This window comes from Macrotis lagotis, chromosome X (assembly GCF_037893015.1).
Source record: "Macrotis lagotis isolate mMagLag1 chromosome X, bilby.v1.9.chrom.fasta, whole genome shotgun sequence".
NCBI lineage: Eukaryota > Metazoa > Chordata > Mammalia > Peramelemorphia > Peramelidae > Macrotis > Macrotis lagotis.
Window position 1 is genome coordinate 238883747 of NC_133666.1, and position 18622 is coordinate 238902368.

The 18622-nt window shown below is 35.7% G+C and overlaps 1 protein-coding gene across 8 annotated transcripts in view; it reads right to left on the minus strand.

Annotated features, from left to right (window-relative positions):
• RASGRF2 (Ras protein specific guanine nucleotide releasing factor 2) overlaps positions 1-18622 on the minus strand; it is a 320212-nt gene that overhangs the window by 189119 nt on the left and 112471 nt on the right. For all 8 annotated transcript variants that reach the window (XM_074202754.1, XM_074202753.1, XM_074202752.1 and 5 more), the window contains 3 exons: positions 11387-11640; positions 8706-8785; positions 5715-5908 (listed from right to left, as the gene is read on the minus strand). In XM_074202754.1, coding sequence (XP_074058855.1) covers positions 5715-5908; positions 8706-8785; positions 11387-11640 — 528 coding nt within the window. The remainder of the gene's footprint in view (positions 1-5714; positions 5909-8705; positions 8786-11386; positions 11641-18622) is intronic.

The window sequence follows — 18622 nt, forward strand, 5'->3', positions numbered from 1 at the left end:
AAAAAAATTAATGAGGGGTTCAAGATGTCTTTCAATTGCAGAATATATGCCAGTACCAAATTGATTCCATCAAGACTGCTCTTCTACAGTGAATAAGGAGAGAAGCACCAAGTTTGAGTGCTAATGGAAAGTACATGAAGTTCTCAGTAAACTACTTTTCTTTTCTCTCCTCTCTTCCACTCCCCAAAAGTTGTAAAAGGACAGAAAGTAAGGATAATATTTTGTTATTATCCACAATAACAGGTAGTACTTACTTCCCAGGGTTTGAGTAAATATCAAATGGAATAATGTTAGGCAAAGTGTTTTTGCATACTTTGATGTGCTATGTAATGTCAAGTGTTAGCTTTTAAAATTTCCCTCATTGGGGGTCTTCAGAGATTAGATGACTATTTCTTGGTGATGCAGAAGAGGCTCTTTGGTCCAGGTTGGACTAAATGGTCAATTCTGAAATTAAGGGCCTCTGGGGTCTATTACAATTCTTGAATTCCCCCAATAAAATTTTCCTGTAGTTCTTAATTCAGTCCTCTGGCATCAAAAAGGACATGTGAGACCCCTCTTTCACATGACAAATATATAAATATTTGAAACCAATGATCATTTCTCACCTAACTCTTCCCTTCTCTAAACTAAATCTTTCCAGGTTCTTCAGCTGATCTACATATGACATAATTGGGAATTTTTTTATCATCTGGTTTACATTTAGCTTTCATATATATGCAATAAGATATATCACAAGAATTTACTACCTCAAAGAAGAGTGTTGAGGCTGGAAAGCAACAACAGGAATTGCTGCCTGGGAGTCAGTAGATGTGGGGTCAAACCCAAGAGGAGGCAAAAAATCTGAAGCAGAAAGGTCTTCAAGAAGACTGACATGTATGTATGTTTCTGTATGTCTGTCTCTGTGTATATGTGTGTGTCCATGTGTCTGTATTTGTGTGTATCTGCATCTGTGTATCTCTGTGTCTGTCTATGAATGTGTGTCTCTGTGTATGTGTGATGTATACTTATACAGTAACAAGGTATTGAAGTAGGTGCATCCAGATGATGGTATCTTTTCCAAGGTGATGAGCATCATGAACTTGCTGGTGAATGATGTATTCAAAAGTCTATGGCAATGCAGCCTAGCTGACCTCAGGCTAGGTCTGACATCCTGGGACATCCAGATAGTTCTATGTTTGCTGTTATCTAGGGAACTAGCCAAACATGCTGAGACTATGACACTAACACCAAATTCACCAGACACATGTGAAATATTTGATGATAATGATGATGATATTTGTCCTTCATTCTCGAAAAACACCATGATGTTATCGGGGAGGGATGCCACAACAAGCACATGAACTGAATTTAGGTACTGTACTATGCTAAGTCACCTGCCTCACTTTCTTCTCGAGAGTCATCTGGGTCTAGTGGCCAGATGTGAGTCAGGATGACAGGAGATGTCTTGGACGTGAAATATTTAGTGATTGAATGACTAAACTCTGAATCTGAGAAATCCTCAAGAGATCTTCTATTGACTAAGGCCTCTACCTTTGGTCCTGAAAATTACGGATAAATGGTATCAATAATAAGGCCTCTTACCTCAGGAGGTTAAAGTACAAAAGAGTCTGGGCCTTTACTCCAAGGTATTCACGGATTGATTCCATGTGGGGTGTGATCAATCAATAAGAGAGTGAGAAAATAGATTCTATTTTCACAGACACTCTTGTGCCCACAAGCAACCTCTACCCTTACCCCTCAACATTTCTTTACTTTCCATTATGTACAAGCTAATCTTCCTCCCTCTGAACTAGAGGTCAATGTCTCAAGCTCCTAGGTTCACACACCAGAAGCTGCACAGGTATCACTGGAAAGGTTTTGCCACTACCTTTGGTGCCTCTCAGAGGCTCAGTTCTGCACTCAGATGCGATGAATGCCGAAGAAGAGCCCAGCCTCTGGTCTCTTCCATTTTGAGCAGGATAAAAGTGAATTACTTAAGATGAGCAGATATGTGACTTCATAAATTATTATTATTATTATATATGGGGTTAAGTGACTTGCCCAAGGTCACACGGCTAGGTAATTATTAAGTGTCTGAGGCTACATTTGAACTCAGGGCCTTCTGACTCCAGGGCCGGTGCTCTATCCACTGAGCCACCTAGCTGCCCATATACTTCATAAATTATTGCATTATCTTTCCCATTAAAATAATTCCTCTTAGGGGCGGCTAGGTGGCGCAGTGGATAGAGCACTGGCCTTGGAGTCAGGAGTACCTGGGTTCAAATCTGACCTCAGACACAATAATTACCTAGCCGTGTGGTCTTGGGCAAGCCACTTAACCCCATTGCCTTGCAAAATCTAAAAAAAACAAAACAAAACATTCCTCTTTCAAAATTCTTTTTTACTATCAAAGGTATTACCAATCTTCTACTCTCTCAGGTTCTCATAACCTCAGGGTCATCTTCACCTTTTAACTCTCTTATCAACCTCATATATGAAGTCATCAACAATCTTGTTGGATTTAAATTTATACCTATCTCATAAATCCTCCTTCTCTCTGTTCAGAGTCACCCCTGAAGCTCAAACTATTGTCACTTCTTATCTAGAATAATATTTGGCCTCAAATCTCTCCTCTTTTCAATCCATTATCTACACAGATGCTGAAGTGATTCTCCTGACTATGTCACTTTCCTATTCTGTCATTTCCAGTGGTTCTCTCTATTGATTCCAGGAACAAATGCTATTTAATCTTTTTTATTTTTATTTTGTTGTGTGAATTTTTACAGTGCATCTTTCTGTACAAAAACATATAAACATATTTATAAATAAGTAAAAATTTACATACTTGCGATTCATGTGTAAACAATTTTTACTGATAAGGATGTGTGAGTCAAAAAGTTTGGAGATCACTGCTCTGGAAAACTAGACTAATTTTGGCCTTAGTCAAATGTTGACCTAACCTCTCAGAATCACCTTGGTCACCAAAAAGGCCATCTAATTATAGTGTTTTGAGTTTGAAGGAATCTAAGAGACCATTTCTTTACAACTCCTCATGTTACATGTAAGATGCTTTAAATGAGCCACAGATTCCTTAAGTCACTCATGAAAAGTAAAAGACCTGGCATAGAACATAAATCTGAGGTTTACTAACTGGGAATTACTTTGGTTCAGTCAAAATGCACAGGTTTAAAGCTAATAGAAGGAAACTCCTGGGTAAGAGTAAAGCCATTTAAGTCCCCAAAATCAACATATTGAATTCATTCATTCCTTTTGTGAGGGGAGTGGGGTGGAGAAGAGAGGCAATAAGGGTTGAGTGACTTACCCAGAATCACATACCTAGAAAGTGTCAAGTGTCTGAGGCCATATTAGAACTCAGACCTTTTGACTCCATGGTCCATGCAATCTAGCTATCTCAAATTCATTCATTCTTATCATTTTGGAATGGCTCAAATGTAGTCATCTTCACCATGCTGCAAAGATATCTGAGAGCAATACCCTGGAAAAGATTGATTTCTCTGGCATTTGTTAAATGCAGCTATAGCCAGTGGGGAGGATAATTAGGTCCAATTATGAAACATTCCATTAATTTCCCAGAATTCTGCCTTTATACATTCATATTATTTGAGAAGATCTGTATAGACAGAAGGTGTTTCATTATTACCTAAATCTAATTGCTAAAGGCCCAAATGGAATTTCACATAAATTAAACTGTAAAATAGATGAATACACAGAGCTTTGGTCTATTAGGAAATCCTAACATCAACTATTTTAGTTTGAAAAATTCCAATAAAATTCAGTAGAAACAATTCAGATTTCTTACACATTTATATTTCTTCAAGGATATATTTCCAAATTTATGATACACAATAGCTTTAAAGTGTTGGGGCATGCCAATTATATCCAAATATAGTTTGCTGCTTCCCCCCCGCCCCGAAAGCATATCCCCAATGAGGTAAGACCTACAGTTACCATCCTTGATAAATATAAAGAATGTTATGATTTTAAAGTTTATTTTACTCTAAGTCACTAAAGCATGCAAAATTATAATGTGAACTTAAATTGTTTTTGCAGTTTTCCAACAAAGATGGAGTTTAAAAAAAACTTAGTACCAGAAAATGGGGAGGGTGTGGAAAGCCACTATTATAACAAAGTTTCACGGTACTGAAGTGGTTTTCTTATGCATTCATTTGATTTTCCAGTGCACACACTCTATGGGGTAGGAAGCTGGGTTCTAAACTTTCCCAAGGATCCAACAAAAACTTAGGCTTTATGCTTTAAGGGAAATAATCAAGATCCAAATCATTGTTTCTGTCTGAAACTACAAAACTCTTTGGCAATATAGGAGATGATTGCTTGTTAGAGATGATCCAACAGCCAGAATTGCGGTTGCCACAGAATGGACAATTCAAGAGACTGCTTTGCCTCGTGATAACTTTTAAGCCTGACCCCAATCAGTCACACCACAATGGGAAAGCTCATTGTGCTTCCAAAAGAATGGGGTCAACAACATTCACCAGAAGGCCAGGAAATCCAAGTCATATTTCAATCTTCTCAAAAAGCAGCAGAGACTGTCTGAAGGTTAAATTCTAGCTGGAGGGGCAGAAACTCTACTGGGCCTCCCAAGTAACTAATCCTTTCGCTGCAGAGAGTGCCAGAGTTATCAGTTACCATCCACTGTAAAGAATCATGAGGACTATTCAGGTTCCCTCTTATCTTTGGCTGCTAGGGTAACTTTTGTACTGCTTTTCTCAGATCCCGAATTATGGTTCCAGAGAAATCAAGTCCTCTCAGAACAAACAAATGACAGTAGAAAGTGTTCTCCCAATGACTAAGGCAGCCTCTGCAACCTAGTTCCCTAGTTAGATATATTCTATTTTACACAACTGATATGTGTGTGTAGGTATGTGTTCATATACATACATACACACACACACACACACACACACACATATATATATATATCATAATTCATTCAAATTTTCATAAAAATACAATTTCTGTGAAATGAATCACATTTTTTAATTACAGTGAGAGGGGGCAGCTAGGTAGCACAGTGGATAGCGCACCGGCCCTGGAGTCAGTAGTACCTTAGTTCAAATCCGGCTTCAGACGCTTCATAATTACCTAGCTGTGTGACCTTGGGCAAGTCACCTATCCCCGTTGCCTTACAAAAACAAAAAACAAAAATTACAATGAGAGCTTTTTAAAAGAAAATTTATTTAAGGCAATGGAGTTAAGTGACTTGCCCAAGGTCACACAGGTAGGTAATTATTAAGTGTCTGAGGCCAGATTTGAACTCAGGTCCTCCTGACTCCAGGGCCTGTGCTTTAACCACTGTGCCACCTAGCTACCCCAAGGAGAGCTTTTTAAAGAAAATCTGGTTAATTCTAATAAAAGTAAAAATTATCTCATAATACAAATATCACTCATTTATCAAATGAATTAACATATGCATGTATGCATGTATATATAAACCACTCTGCAAACCTTAGAGCATATATGAACAATGAATATTATGATGACATTATTTAGTCATTTTTTCAAATCCAAAGTTTTATTAGGTCTTCTGAAATTTAGAATGCACCTGTATTCTGAATTCTAGCACTAAATGAGGTATAAAACTTGTTTGACCTGTTAGATTTAACAATCCCTCATGAGTGACCATCTTTACTTTGTTTTTGAATTTGAAGTTACCCTCAGTGAGATATTAAGAAAATGTCTACTAAATAACTTACCTGAAACATGGGATAAGTTAGAAAAGTTTCCAGCATTCTGCCTTCACAGGCAGGGTTGGCCTCATACTGTTTCAAGAGTTTGTCAAAATCTCTGTTTTGCTTACAATTGGCTAGCACTTGAAGACTGTACTGATGATTGCGGACAAATTCTTGATAAATATTAAGCATAGGTAGTAGAATATCAAATAGGTCAGCTGAAAAGAATGGGTAAATGTGTCAGTTTAGCAAAAAACTTCTTAAAATTGTTAACTCTTTAGGGTCAAGGACCATAGGTATTTTAACACCCTTTTACAATTTACTTTTATTCCCCACAACATGATACTCTTTCAAGTACCTTCCAGTTTTAAGTCTCAGTATAAGAGCCTAAATCATAGGGGTGGGCTAGAGTTAACCCTTAGCAAATACTTTACTGACTATTCCATGGACACATTCAGTCAGGCATTTTATGACAGTGGGCCTAAGATTCCAACTAAGGAAAAAATACAGATTTAGCAAAGCAGAGTAAGGTTAATTCTCCAAATGCTCCTAGAGAAAGATTGATCTACCCTGAGAGCAGTCAATGCTATGGCAGCATTCTGAAGGATAATTACACTAACATGGTGTTGCTTGGGGAAATGGTGAGATAGGAAGAAATCACAGAAATGGATTTAGCCTAGTCTCTGTTCAATGAAATTTTCAACCTTTTTATATGTCATGGCATATCAAGAGACATCTAGGTGCCATAGTTGTAAGATAGCTGAATCTAGAGACAAGGAAGATTCGAGTTAAAATCTTAATTCAGACACTTATTAGTTGTGTGACCTTAGGCTACTAATTTAATTTCTCAGTCTCAGTTTCCCCTATTTATAAAAGAGATAATAGCAGCAACTATTTCCCAAGGTTCTTACAGGGATAAAATTAGATAATATTTATAAAGTGCTTTGCAAAACTTAAAGTCCTATGTAAATGTTAGTTATCATTATCTTCATCATCATTATTATTATAGACTTTTTTGGCAATTTAGTGGAGCTGATGGACCTTTCTAAGAATGCTATTTTTAAATACATAGAATTACAAAGGAAACAAATTATATTGAAATCCAATGAAGAGATCATCAGGAGCCATCCAAGTGACTGATTTTCCTAAGTTACAGGAACTACTTCTGATTAATAATTTCTCATCACTGTTTTCCAAATACTGGTATTGTTTCATGGGCAGGGGGAGGGGCAGCAGTAAATCACAGCACATAAGTCTTTGCCCTCACCTCTACTCCCAATAAATCCTAAGGGCATTTTCTTTGCCTTGATTTTCTCGGCCCTAATTCTCTCAGCACACTGACTAACCAACTGCCAAGACCCTCAGTTTCCTGACCTTATACAGTGCACTGATTCTCATTCAGTCTCCCATATGGGAGAGGGGGACTAACTGTAAAAAGTTGCATAGACAGAGAACCCAACACCTATGACATCATAACTGAAGATAACTGAATAGCTACCCCATTCTGAACTGCCCAAATAATCTTCCTAATATACTACATATATTACAAAAGAATAATATGCTACAAAATGCAATTCCTTATATTGAAATTTGCTAGAAAACTGGAAATTAGCCAGGCCAATCATGTCTTCCTTCCACTTTTGATTCTGTACTTTCTCCACTGTTTAGCTTCTTTTTATTTATCATCTCTCCCTACTTAGAATGTAAGCTCCTTAATGTAAGCTCCTTGTATGCAGAGCTGTCTTTTTTTTGAAGCTTATACTTGCATTCCCAACAGCAGATAGCATGGTGTCTGGAATACAGTAAGAACTAAATAGATGCCTGTTAACTTTATTTGCTCCTCCACAATAAGGCTCAACCTACCTGCTATATATATATTCCCCTTCATATACACCGTCCTCCAAACTGGATTACACTTCATTTTTTCAGTCTTGTCTAGTCCTTTCCTTTCTACCTTTGTTCTCACAGTCCTCTATTTCCCCTGCTTCAAATGGACTCTTTCACCACCTCATTTGTTAAAGTCCTTTCCCTGGGGAAGAGTAATAGAGGTACAAACTAAATGGAAAGTATAATCCAAAAGAACTTTGGATCTGGAATCAGAAGACTAGGTTCAAATCTTTTCTTAGCTATTTACCTGTCACCTGGGTCACCCTGGGGAAGTCATTCAACCTTTCTGATTCTCAGCATCTCTATGTGTAAATTGAGGGGATGACTGGATGGCCTCTAATGTCCTTTTCCTCTTAAGATTTCTATGATCTTTCCTCCAAGGTCCAACTCAGATTTTATTCATCCACATTTTAACCACAAAGCCTCTCCTGACTCTCTCAGAGGAAAGTAACCTCTCCCTATATAGGCATTTAATAAATGTTTATTGGCTGACTGACTTCATTCTCCCCTATTATCAATTATTTGTGTACGCGTCCTCTCCCTCACTTCCATTAAGCTCCTTCAGAGTGGACCAGGTTGGATTTATCTTCCATCCCTTGAGAAGGAATTGTACTGTACATACTGAATAAGCGTGTGATAAATTGAACAGAAGGACAAAAATACCACTGTATATTGAAGGTGTATAAGAAACCTTCAGTACTTTAAATCAGCAATAAGGTTGCTCCCTTCACTCTCCAGCCCTCTTGACCCATTTACTAGATAATGTTCATATATCCTGGCTCTACAACTTAGTTCATGTGTATCTATCCCTAGTTATCTCTATGACCCTTGATCCTATGAACTGTGAAGACCAAAAGAAATAATAACCCAGCAGGTAACCCTCCAGGTGGATCAGGAAATAAGCTTTTCCAGTTTTGCTTGGGGTGGTCCTCAGACAGGAGATGTATAATCTGAAGTATATATTCTTTCTATCTTGGTTGACCCTGCCAGAGTTTCGTTCTTCAATTTGACTGACAAAGTCTATACCACAGTGAGTCATCAGAGTGGTACTTTAAGTAGACAGAGATTTATTTCTTTTTAAAAAATAAATCTTACTAATATAGAAAATAGAAAACTGTAAACACTTACCTAAAATTAAAGTAGGCCAATTAGCAATCCTTGCCTTTAATCCTTGATGAAATATTTCATGAAGGAACATGATTGTTTCACTGTTAAAACAATGGAAGAGGTAAAATGTGTGATTTGCAGAAAGTTTATTATAGAAAGTTTATTTTTGAATTATTTGGTTGGCAGCTTAGGACTTCCAAATCAGCATGCCCTGAGCTGACTCTATTGCTCCCTATCACAGACCTTAAAGGTTCATAAAAGCCTCCATTAAAATGGTACCTCAAAAACATAAAAGAAAGATGAGCAGGGTTTCTTAAATTGGGTGATGGGAAGAAATGCTTAGACAAGCTTTTTAAGTTTTGATATACTCTTACATCCTCTTTTTTTAATTGGGAATACAAGACATCTACACATTGTTTATTGTTAGAGTTTAGTATTGGACTACTGCAAATAATAATTAGAAAATTAAAAAAGAATGTTCTTTTTTCTCACTTAGAGTCTAATTCTACATATATATAATACAAAATGGGTCTCCTGCTCAAGCAGGAACGAGCCATAACTAGGATAAAATAGCCTATAGCAGAGAATTTAAAGGAACTCTAATCAGCATTGGACAACCCAAAAGAGACATTAAAAATATATCCTGTGAGGGATAAAGAGAAAGAAAATAAAGACCAAAGAACAAATTTGTACTCTTTAAAGAGTTTACTAAGTTTAGCAGATTCATTTTCCCATCATTGGGATAGTGAGGTACTCCAGTGGATCTTGAGTCAAGGAGACGACTCTTTTTAAGTTCAAATCAGGTCTCAGACACTTACAAGCTGTGTGACCCTGGGAAAGTCTCTTTAATCTTAGTTTCCTCAATGAGCCGAAGAAGGAAATGGCAAATAATTCCAGTATCTTTGTCAAGAAAACTCCAAGTGGTATCATGAAAAACTGGACAAGACTGAATGACAACAGCAAAAATTGTACAGGAGTACTCTTTGGTTGAGCTACACTGGGTTCAAAAAGTTAACTATTCTAGAATTCCTTTTGAAAACTGGGATCTCTTTCTCAGTGAATAACTTGATCAGTAACAGCCCAAATCTCATTATAAGCAACACTGAGGAATGTCTAAAGTTATTGCTCTTTCCAGAATTTTTGCATAATGGAACTACTCATGGATATATTAGAGTCAACTTGAACTGACTTGCAAATCATTCATTAAAATTTTAGTATCATCTTTTACACTTCAGAAATTGGCCAATACTGTCTATAGATTTAAGTGATAGAGAAACTATTAATCATATGATTAAACCTAAAAGAGTGTTGTGGGTACATTTTTTCCCCTCAGAGATATGGTTGTTAAACATTTATCAACTACCTACTTTATTGGTACTAATACTAATGTGATAGACTAGAGCCTGGCAAATTTTTTATTATATTCAATCTGTATCAGCATTTGTTATAACAAAATATAGCCTTTATTTTACTTTCTCAATGTAATACGTAATCATCAGGATGGGAATAATTTTAAAAGTGAGATAATATTGTGTGGAAATCCCAAATAATTAGCCTACCTAAGATGTTAATTTCAAAGACAACTTAGAAAGACAGATTTGTTTTAAAAACAACAAGCACACACAAACTCTAAGTTTGAAAGTATTCCTTCAAATCTCTACTGAGAGGTCAGATTCTGGGGGAAAAGTAGATTGAAGCATGACCTAACTCACAAATTGCCTTTAGCAATACCTTTCTGATGTAGGTGTACCATGTCTAGACTGTGAATTTAAACAATGTTCTGAGCTTGGCCTTTCAAACTTGAAATAAGGCAATTCAATTTAAACAAATCCCTGGAGACAACAGAAACCTACAGCAGTACAGGTTTTGATAGCATCAGCAGTGGGGAGTAGTGGCCAATAGTCCTGGTCCTTAATTTCAATCAATGTTCTCCAAATTGCAGCCTCCCAGGCAAGAAAAGCCTGTAAAGGATTCTTGGCATCCTTCATCTTCCCCCATTTATGCTACCTCCCAATCTCTGCATAGAGTATACTTCGCTTCTTCCCTGTGCATATCAGGCAAGAGGAATTTGAGTCTCACAGAAAGGGAGGAAAGCAAAACAAATCAAGTGTGAGAAGTGAGAGTCTCCAGAGTAGGACTGAAATTCTAACTTTTAAAAAGTCCCAGGAAAAAATAAAGACAAATAAGGATTAGTCTTTTTGACTGTCATCACTATGAAGGTCAGTGCCTGGTCTTGCTTAAATTTTTCCTCCAACAGATATCAAATGATTATTGTGATTGCCAGTTGTTTTCTTTAAGTGGAGATTTTGCCATGAAATCTGGGGAAATCCTGAGGAATATGAGTGAACATCAGTCTACATGTGTTATATTCTTTTGTATATATAATTTAAGAAAAAGTAATGATCAGATCCCTCCAAGAATAAAAGCAAACTGAATTATGAAGGTGATTAAAATTGTCAAATTGTGAAGATGATTAAAAGTACCCAGAAACCATGTGAGAAAATGATGAAGGAGAAAAATGCATGAGCAATGATTATGGAATTCACTTTTAACATCTTAAAGAAAAATAACAGGCCACAGGAACTTAAGAATCTAGTCTTCTAAGGAAAAAAAAAGTCTTAAAAACAGGCTATTGGGCTGGTAGCTATTATTTTTTTTTAGCATTCACATAATCAAGTGAACCAAATAATCTCAAACCTTACCTATTGAGGAAAATGCTGCTGACATCATCATGAGTAATTGGAGGTTTCTTTGAGCTTGCAGCCATTCTTAAAGGGCGAAGAAAACAGTTAACAAGAACATACAACTGATGCACATACTCTGACTCAGCCTCAACCATGTTGAAAACAATCTGATTTCTCTTTCTCATACTTTCAGCATGAGGAGAACATATATAATCCTGAACGATGGTTTTCCATTTTCTCCGACATAACCATCCTCGCATGAAGCTCTGAACCTAAAGACAATAGTCAAAGAGAAATCTAAATGAGTTAATAGCAAGGCAGTAATTTGTGTTGCATGAAAAAATGTTTTAAAATATGGAAATTCTTTCATTCCCCATGAAACCCTGGGATTTCCTATGCCTGTTTTGTTTGAAAGACCAGTAAACATTTATTTCTGAACTTTTTAACACAAGGATAAATCACTAGGGATTAAGACATTTTTATATACTACACCCACCTATATCTACATGGTGAGAGGTTTAGTAGTAAAGAGGGTTCCAAGTCTTGCTTCTCATATATACTACTTAAGTGACTTAGGGGCAAGTCACTTCATGTTTCAATGCCAGAGACAATCATATAAAGATTATGTTAAATGAGCTGCTAGTCTGCATGGGTGGCAGGAATTTCCAAACTAAGAGATCAATCTACTGATGAAATTACAATCATAGAGAGAGAAAGATATAGAGACAGATAGAGAAAGAAAAAGAAAGAAACAGAGACAGAGGGAAATAGAGACTGAAACAGAGAGGGAGGGAAGGAGGGGGGGGGGGGTTAGAGAGAGACAGAGACCTAGACATAAGAGAATTAACAAAAAGCTTCCAACCACATACATGCTAGGTGATGACAGAGTATATCATAAAAACTGCCTTGTTACACTGATTTAGTAGATAAAATACTAGTCAGGAAGTTGAGGGGTTTTTTTTAATCTTGGATATTAGTGTGAAAAAACTATGAGACCTTCAAACAAATCACTTAACTTCATTGAAGCTGAGTTTCCTCCTTTGAAAAATTAAATTATTAGACTGATCTCTTAAATCCCTTTCATATGACAGTGTTTCTAATGTCTCCCTACAATTAATCTTTCCTGGAGGCAGGGTGGTGTAGAAGGAAGACCTCTAGACTTGTAGTAAGGGAGAACTAGATTTGTTTACTGCTTTAGACATCAGCTAAATGACCCTGGGCAAGTAACCTAACCTCTGCAACCTTAGTTTCCTCATTTGTTAAACAGGAATAATAATGCCTGTAGTACCTCATTCAACTGTTGCAAGGACAAAGTTATATAGAGGATCTTGTAAACTTCAAAGTGCTAAGTGACAGTTTTTATTAACTTGTTTTGATATCCACTTTCATTGTACAATCTTCTTTGAGTCATTCTTGTTTCCTATCTATTAAAATATCAACGATAGAGTATAAAAGGCTTTATTGTTAAGCTACATAGGAGACTATACTACCTTCCTAGTTACATGTGAATCCTTTAATATAATCTTTAATCATCAGTGAATAGAGATTTTCCTCCCTTAAAATCATTAACACAGGAGGTCAATTTTGGAAAAATACCATATGACTACAGTGATATTTTAATACTAACCTCAATTCACTAGACAAAGTCATATATGGCAAAGAATTCTGAATTCTAATGACCTGGGCTTAGCTGTCATTAGGAACCCTTGGGCAAGATAGTTTACATAGCTGGGTCACAAATTTCTATGACTGAATTATGCAATATGATTTATTAAGTTTCATTTCTAGGTCTAACAAATTCTGTAATCAGATTTATGGTGTAACTAAGTAATAGTTTTATTGTGCTGAAAATATAGATTTAAATGAAAACATCTCACTGCCACCAAATCTTTTTTTCCTAGCATCACTGTTTAACACATTCTTATATTTTCTGTTTTTTCTCATTTTGTCTACATGACAATATTTTCTTATTTAAACTAATTCCCTCTTTTACTCTACTATAATACTTTTATTTATATAAAGGTTTTAGCCCTATGCTGTCAATTTTCACATATGCAATGAAATCATCATACCTCAAAAAAAGTCAGTACTAATTTTTTAAAAAATAAAAAGCATTATACTGGAAATTTTGAATGATGTGTGCACAGATTCTAATGGAATTTTTCTAACTATAAATATCAAATTTTAAGCATAATTTACATGAGCTTGGACACATCTTTTAAAGCAGATACAAACTCATTTGCAACTCATATTCATTCTGATAAACTGAAACAATCTAACTGCAGAGACAAGTTGGATTTGGACCTGAATGAGTAACAAACTCAATTTTACAAGTTTTATTTCGTTCAAAATAAAATTATGAAAAAAAAGTCTTTTAATGAGTTAATATGAATTGTCAAAAAATTAAAAGGCAAAAATTTTAAAGATTTAAATTATACTAGGTGGAATTTACAGAATGTTTTAAGGTTTCAAAGCATATGACTTATATTATCTCATTGGATCCTCATAAGAACCCAAGGGGTGGGCACTACTATTGTCCCTATTTTACAAATCAGGCAACTGTGGCTGAGAAAGCTTACAAGACTTACTCAGGTTCATAGAGGGATTTGAACTCAGGTCTTCCTGGCTCCAAGTCCAACTCTCTGTTCATTGCCCTACTTAGCTATTTCTCATTTTAATATTAGTTTTGTGTTTTCAATCCTAGAATTTTTTCTTAATGTGCTTGGGGAAGTGCTCACAGATAAAACATAAATTTGCCAGCCTATTTTCACATGGACCAGTTCCTGCCTTTGGGGCATAGCAAACAGTATATTAATATCTGGCAAATAGCTCAATTTTCTTGTTTTTAAAGAAAATATTAGAATAGGATCAAAATTAATATGAATCAAATTACAAAAAATACATTTTTAGCATAAAATGGTGCTGCTTTTCCATTTTTATTCCTAAAATATTCTGTTCTAGTAGGGATTTCTTTCAAGTATGGGTCAGACCAGAAAGCCACTAAGGTGTCTTCCAATTTCAAATTCCAAGATTCTAAATATACTTCAATTCATCAATAGCATAAAGAATTGAAAAACATCCCTGTTGGTTTTATATTGACAAGAAGACTGGACACTTCCTTATCCTTTCATCTTCTTCCACTCCTCAATTCTTTCCTGCTGGGATCCTTGTTCTAGTACATAATTATAGTTTGCCATCTATATCCTATAACTCCCTGCCAGTAGGAAAAGTGAGGAGGAGGAGTCTATAATTTTATTGAAATGGAAATGGATAAGATAGGGGAAAGGAGAGCAAAACAGATGGCCATATATTTCAAGGTACAACTCTAGCTATATTTTCCCACAGAAATGTTGGTGCACATGGTAGTTACACTGTCTCGCAAATGTTCTAATTTATAATTTTATTGCTTCTGGAATTCCCTCTTAGACATTTCTTCCCATAAATTCCCTAACAGAGTCCACTTAATGTAGAAATGCACCTGTCATCTCCTCTTGCTGTATGACCAACCAACTTTCTCTTCCTTTCATACAATTAATTTCTTGATAATGTCTTTTACTTCTGCTCTTCAGAGAACCTCATTGGTTGCAATCTACTCACATCCACTGTGCTACCTCTCCATTGTCTTCAATGTGATAATCCTTTGGAAATCTTTGAAGACAATCATAATCCATGTCTTATTATCAAAGAGCAACAGAAGTAGAAGGTTAATATTAAAATTAAAATGATCCCTTTTTCTTGAGGGAATTTTAAGGTTAGTAAAGACTTTACTCAAAGGAATCTAGACCACTCTCTTCAATTTTGGGCCCCAACTAGCTGCCCATCCATACTATATGTCCTAAGTATATATCCTGATGGAAAATCAAAAGGACACCCATCCAAATACATGTTAAAATCTTGGCAACAGATATTCTTTATCCACAATATGATTGAATGGAAAAAGTAATCGCTTTGGAATCTGAAAACCTGGGATCAAATCCTGCCTCTGTCATTAACTATCTGTATGTTTTTGGACAAACTCCCTTTGATCTTCAGTTTCCTCATATGTAAAACTCAAGGATTGGACTAAATGACTTTTCCCTTTCAGTGCTAAATCTAGAAGTCTATAATGGAACAAATTGAATCATTACCAATCTCTTCAGAAGATTCTAGGTCTGATGCAATCAGTAATTGATATCATAGGCAAACAAAAACACCAGAAGGACTTCACCATACACAGAAAATCCCTCTTCCACTCATATTCTATTCTGAATCTTATTAAAATGATAAATACCTTTGACAAACACATATCTTCCCTATTTCATGCCTCATTTGATGTGTATAATCAAAGGGTTGTTTAATAGGGTTATTTCTACCATTACATGTTTCAAGGAATGGTTTTCATGTATGGGTCCAAGAAACCTTGTTGGAAAAGAGTCTGTATTACAATATTCTGTTCTACCAAATCAAGTACTTTTTTATAATCATAAGAAATAAGCACAATAGAATCTTATATCTTATCTTTACTTTATAATAAGATGAAAAAATAGGTCCATGAATACTACTTGTAAAAGTCTGCTTGTTCAGCCATTTCCCAATTGACAAATGGTCAAAGGATGTGCAAAGGCAATTTACAGTTGAGGAAAGCAAGGCAATCCATAATCATATGAAAAATTGCTCTAAATCATTACTTATCAGAGAAATGCAAATTAAAGTATCTCTGAGGTATCATCTCACACCTTTCAGACTGGCCAATGTGACCAGAAAGGACAATGATCAATGTTGGAAGGGATATGGGAAATCTGGGACACTAATACATTGTTGGTGGAACTGTGAACTCACCCAATCTTTCTGGAAAGAAATTTGGAACTATGCCCAAAGGGTAACAAAAATGTGCAGACCCTTTCATCCAGCAATACCACTACTGGGTCTGTACCCTGAAGAGATGGTGAAAAAGGGTAAAAACATCACTTGTACAAAAATATTAATAGCAGCCCTATTTGTGGTGGCAAAGAATTAGAAACTAAGTGAATGTCATTCAATTGGGGAATGGCTTAATAAACTGCAGTACTGTTCTATTAGAAACCAGGAGGGATGATGGCAATTCAGGGAAGCATAGAAAGATTTGCATGAACTGATACTGAGTGAGATGAGCAGAACCAGATAAACACTATGCACCCTAACAGCAACATGGGGGTGATGATCAACCTTGATGGACTTGATCATTCCATCAGTGAAACAATCAGGGACAATTCGGGGCCATCTGCAATGGAGAATACCATCTATATCCAGAGAAAGAATTGTGGAGTTTGAACAAAGACAGAGGACTTACCTTCAATTTAGGGAAAAAAACATTATTATGTAATTTTGATATCTCTTATACTTCATTTTTCTTCCTTAAGGATATGATTTCTCAGGGTGGCTAGGGGGTGCAGTGGATAGAGCACCCGCCCTGGAGTCAGGAGGACCTGAGTACAAATCCAGCCTCAGACACTTAATAATTACCTAGCTGTGTGACCTTGGGCAAGCCACTTAACCCCATTGCCTTGCAAAAACTAAAAACAAAAGACAAAAAAAGTCTGCTTGCTCCCTACTAACATTCTCATTAATAATGCCCTCAATTTGTGTTTAAAGATCAGGGTAATAATTGAGGTTATTTCAGTCACCTTTCTCAGCATTCATAATGTCTGAAGTTCTCCACACACACAAACACACACAGAGTCTCTTCTCCTCTTTGAGATATTGTACGTTGCTTCTTCAATGCCCTCATGATCCAGCATGGATAGCCTTTCTATACACTTGGTCCAAGATAGCAACTTTTCCTATCTTCGTTCTTTTTAGTGACATTTCTTCCTTCTATATGAATACCTACAAGACTATGATGATGTGTTGGTTCTTGATGGAGAAAATAGTTGCAAAAATGATTTTTGCAAATCTTTCCCATTTTTCTTCTTTGTAATCTTCCTTCCATTTTCATTCTTGAATGCCCTTGGAATGACTTTACTTAATTGGATATCTTGTACAATTTTCTTTAAATTAGCTTTACCCTCCCCTAGATCTTTCTGCTTTGGAAGAAAATATTGTTTACAATCATCCACCATCATTCTTCATAAGATTCTATAAGCAAGTTTATAATCTGTTGCCTTTGGCAATCATTACTTTCTATTTAGCAAGTAGGTCAGATGCTTGCTGAATAAAAGCACTCTCTATGGTCATTTAGCCTCCTTATTATGACAATTAATTTACATGGATTAAAATGTCTGAATAAAACTATTATACTTGGTGTCAATTTTTTTTGCTATCCATTTTTCGTTTTTTATGTTCTCTTGTTTATTTCAGTTAAGTTGTTAACATGTGTATACCCTTTTTATTATAATTCTTGATTTTCAATACAAATTTTGATCTTGATTTTGAAGAATGTAGATAGTAACTTCAAAAGAACTCAAATCAATAAGAAGTCTTCATGTTTTTAAAATATGACACATTTCATTCTTTGTGGTAAATATCATATATTATTATATTTCAGATACATCTTATATTCTATATGTATATATTATTATGTTTCAGATGCATTTTATATTCTACATGTATTAATTTTTTGACTGCTAACCTAAGAAGTGAACTTTTATAATTCCTATGGGAAAATGCATTTAGATTTTGAAAAATAACATATAGGAAAATTTTTGGAATAAAGTATATTGAAAAATTGAGTCTATAAAATATATCTTTAGCCTATTCAATAATAGAAAAATTTGAGCACCTACATAGTATTAAGTGCTAGGGACACAAAGACCAAAGTGAAGACTCCTTCAAGGGGCCTGCATTTTAATTGTAGAAACAAGGTACATATATAAAATATAAGTATATAAAGAAAAAATATATGCATATAGCTGTATGTATACATATGCACACACACATATATACGTATATAACACAAGGTAGCTTTAGAAGGGAAGGCACTAGTTACTAACTGTGGGGATCAGAATAGGCTTTATGTAGAAGACTGACTGTGAGCTGAGCATTAAAAGAAATAGGGGCTGGGGTTCCAAGAGGTGAAGAAGAGGAAGAGCGCCCCAGGCAAAAGGGACAGTCACTGAAAATATCTACATGGGAGATGGCATGTTATGTAACAAAAAGCAAGCTGTCCACTATGGCTCAAATGTACAAAGAGGGACCAATGTTAAAGTAATTGTCTCAAGCAGTCCTTATTAATAATCTTTCTTTAGAGCTATCCAGAGGGTGTTGAACATATAGATTTCAGTATACATTACTTCTTAC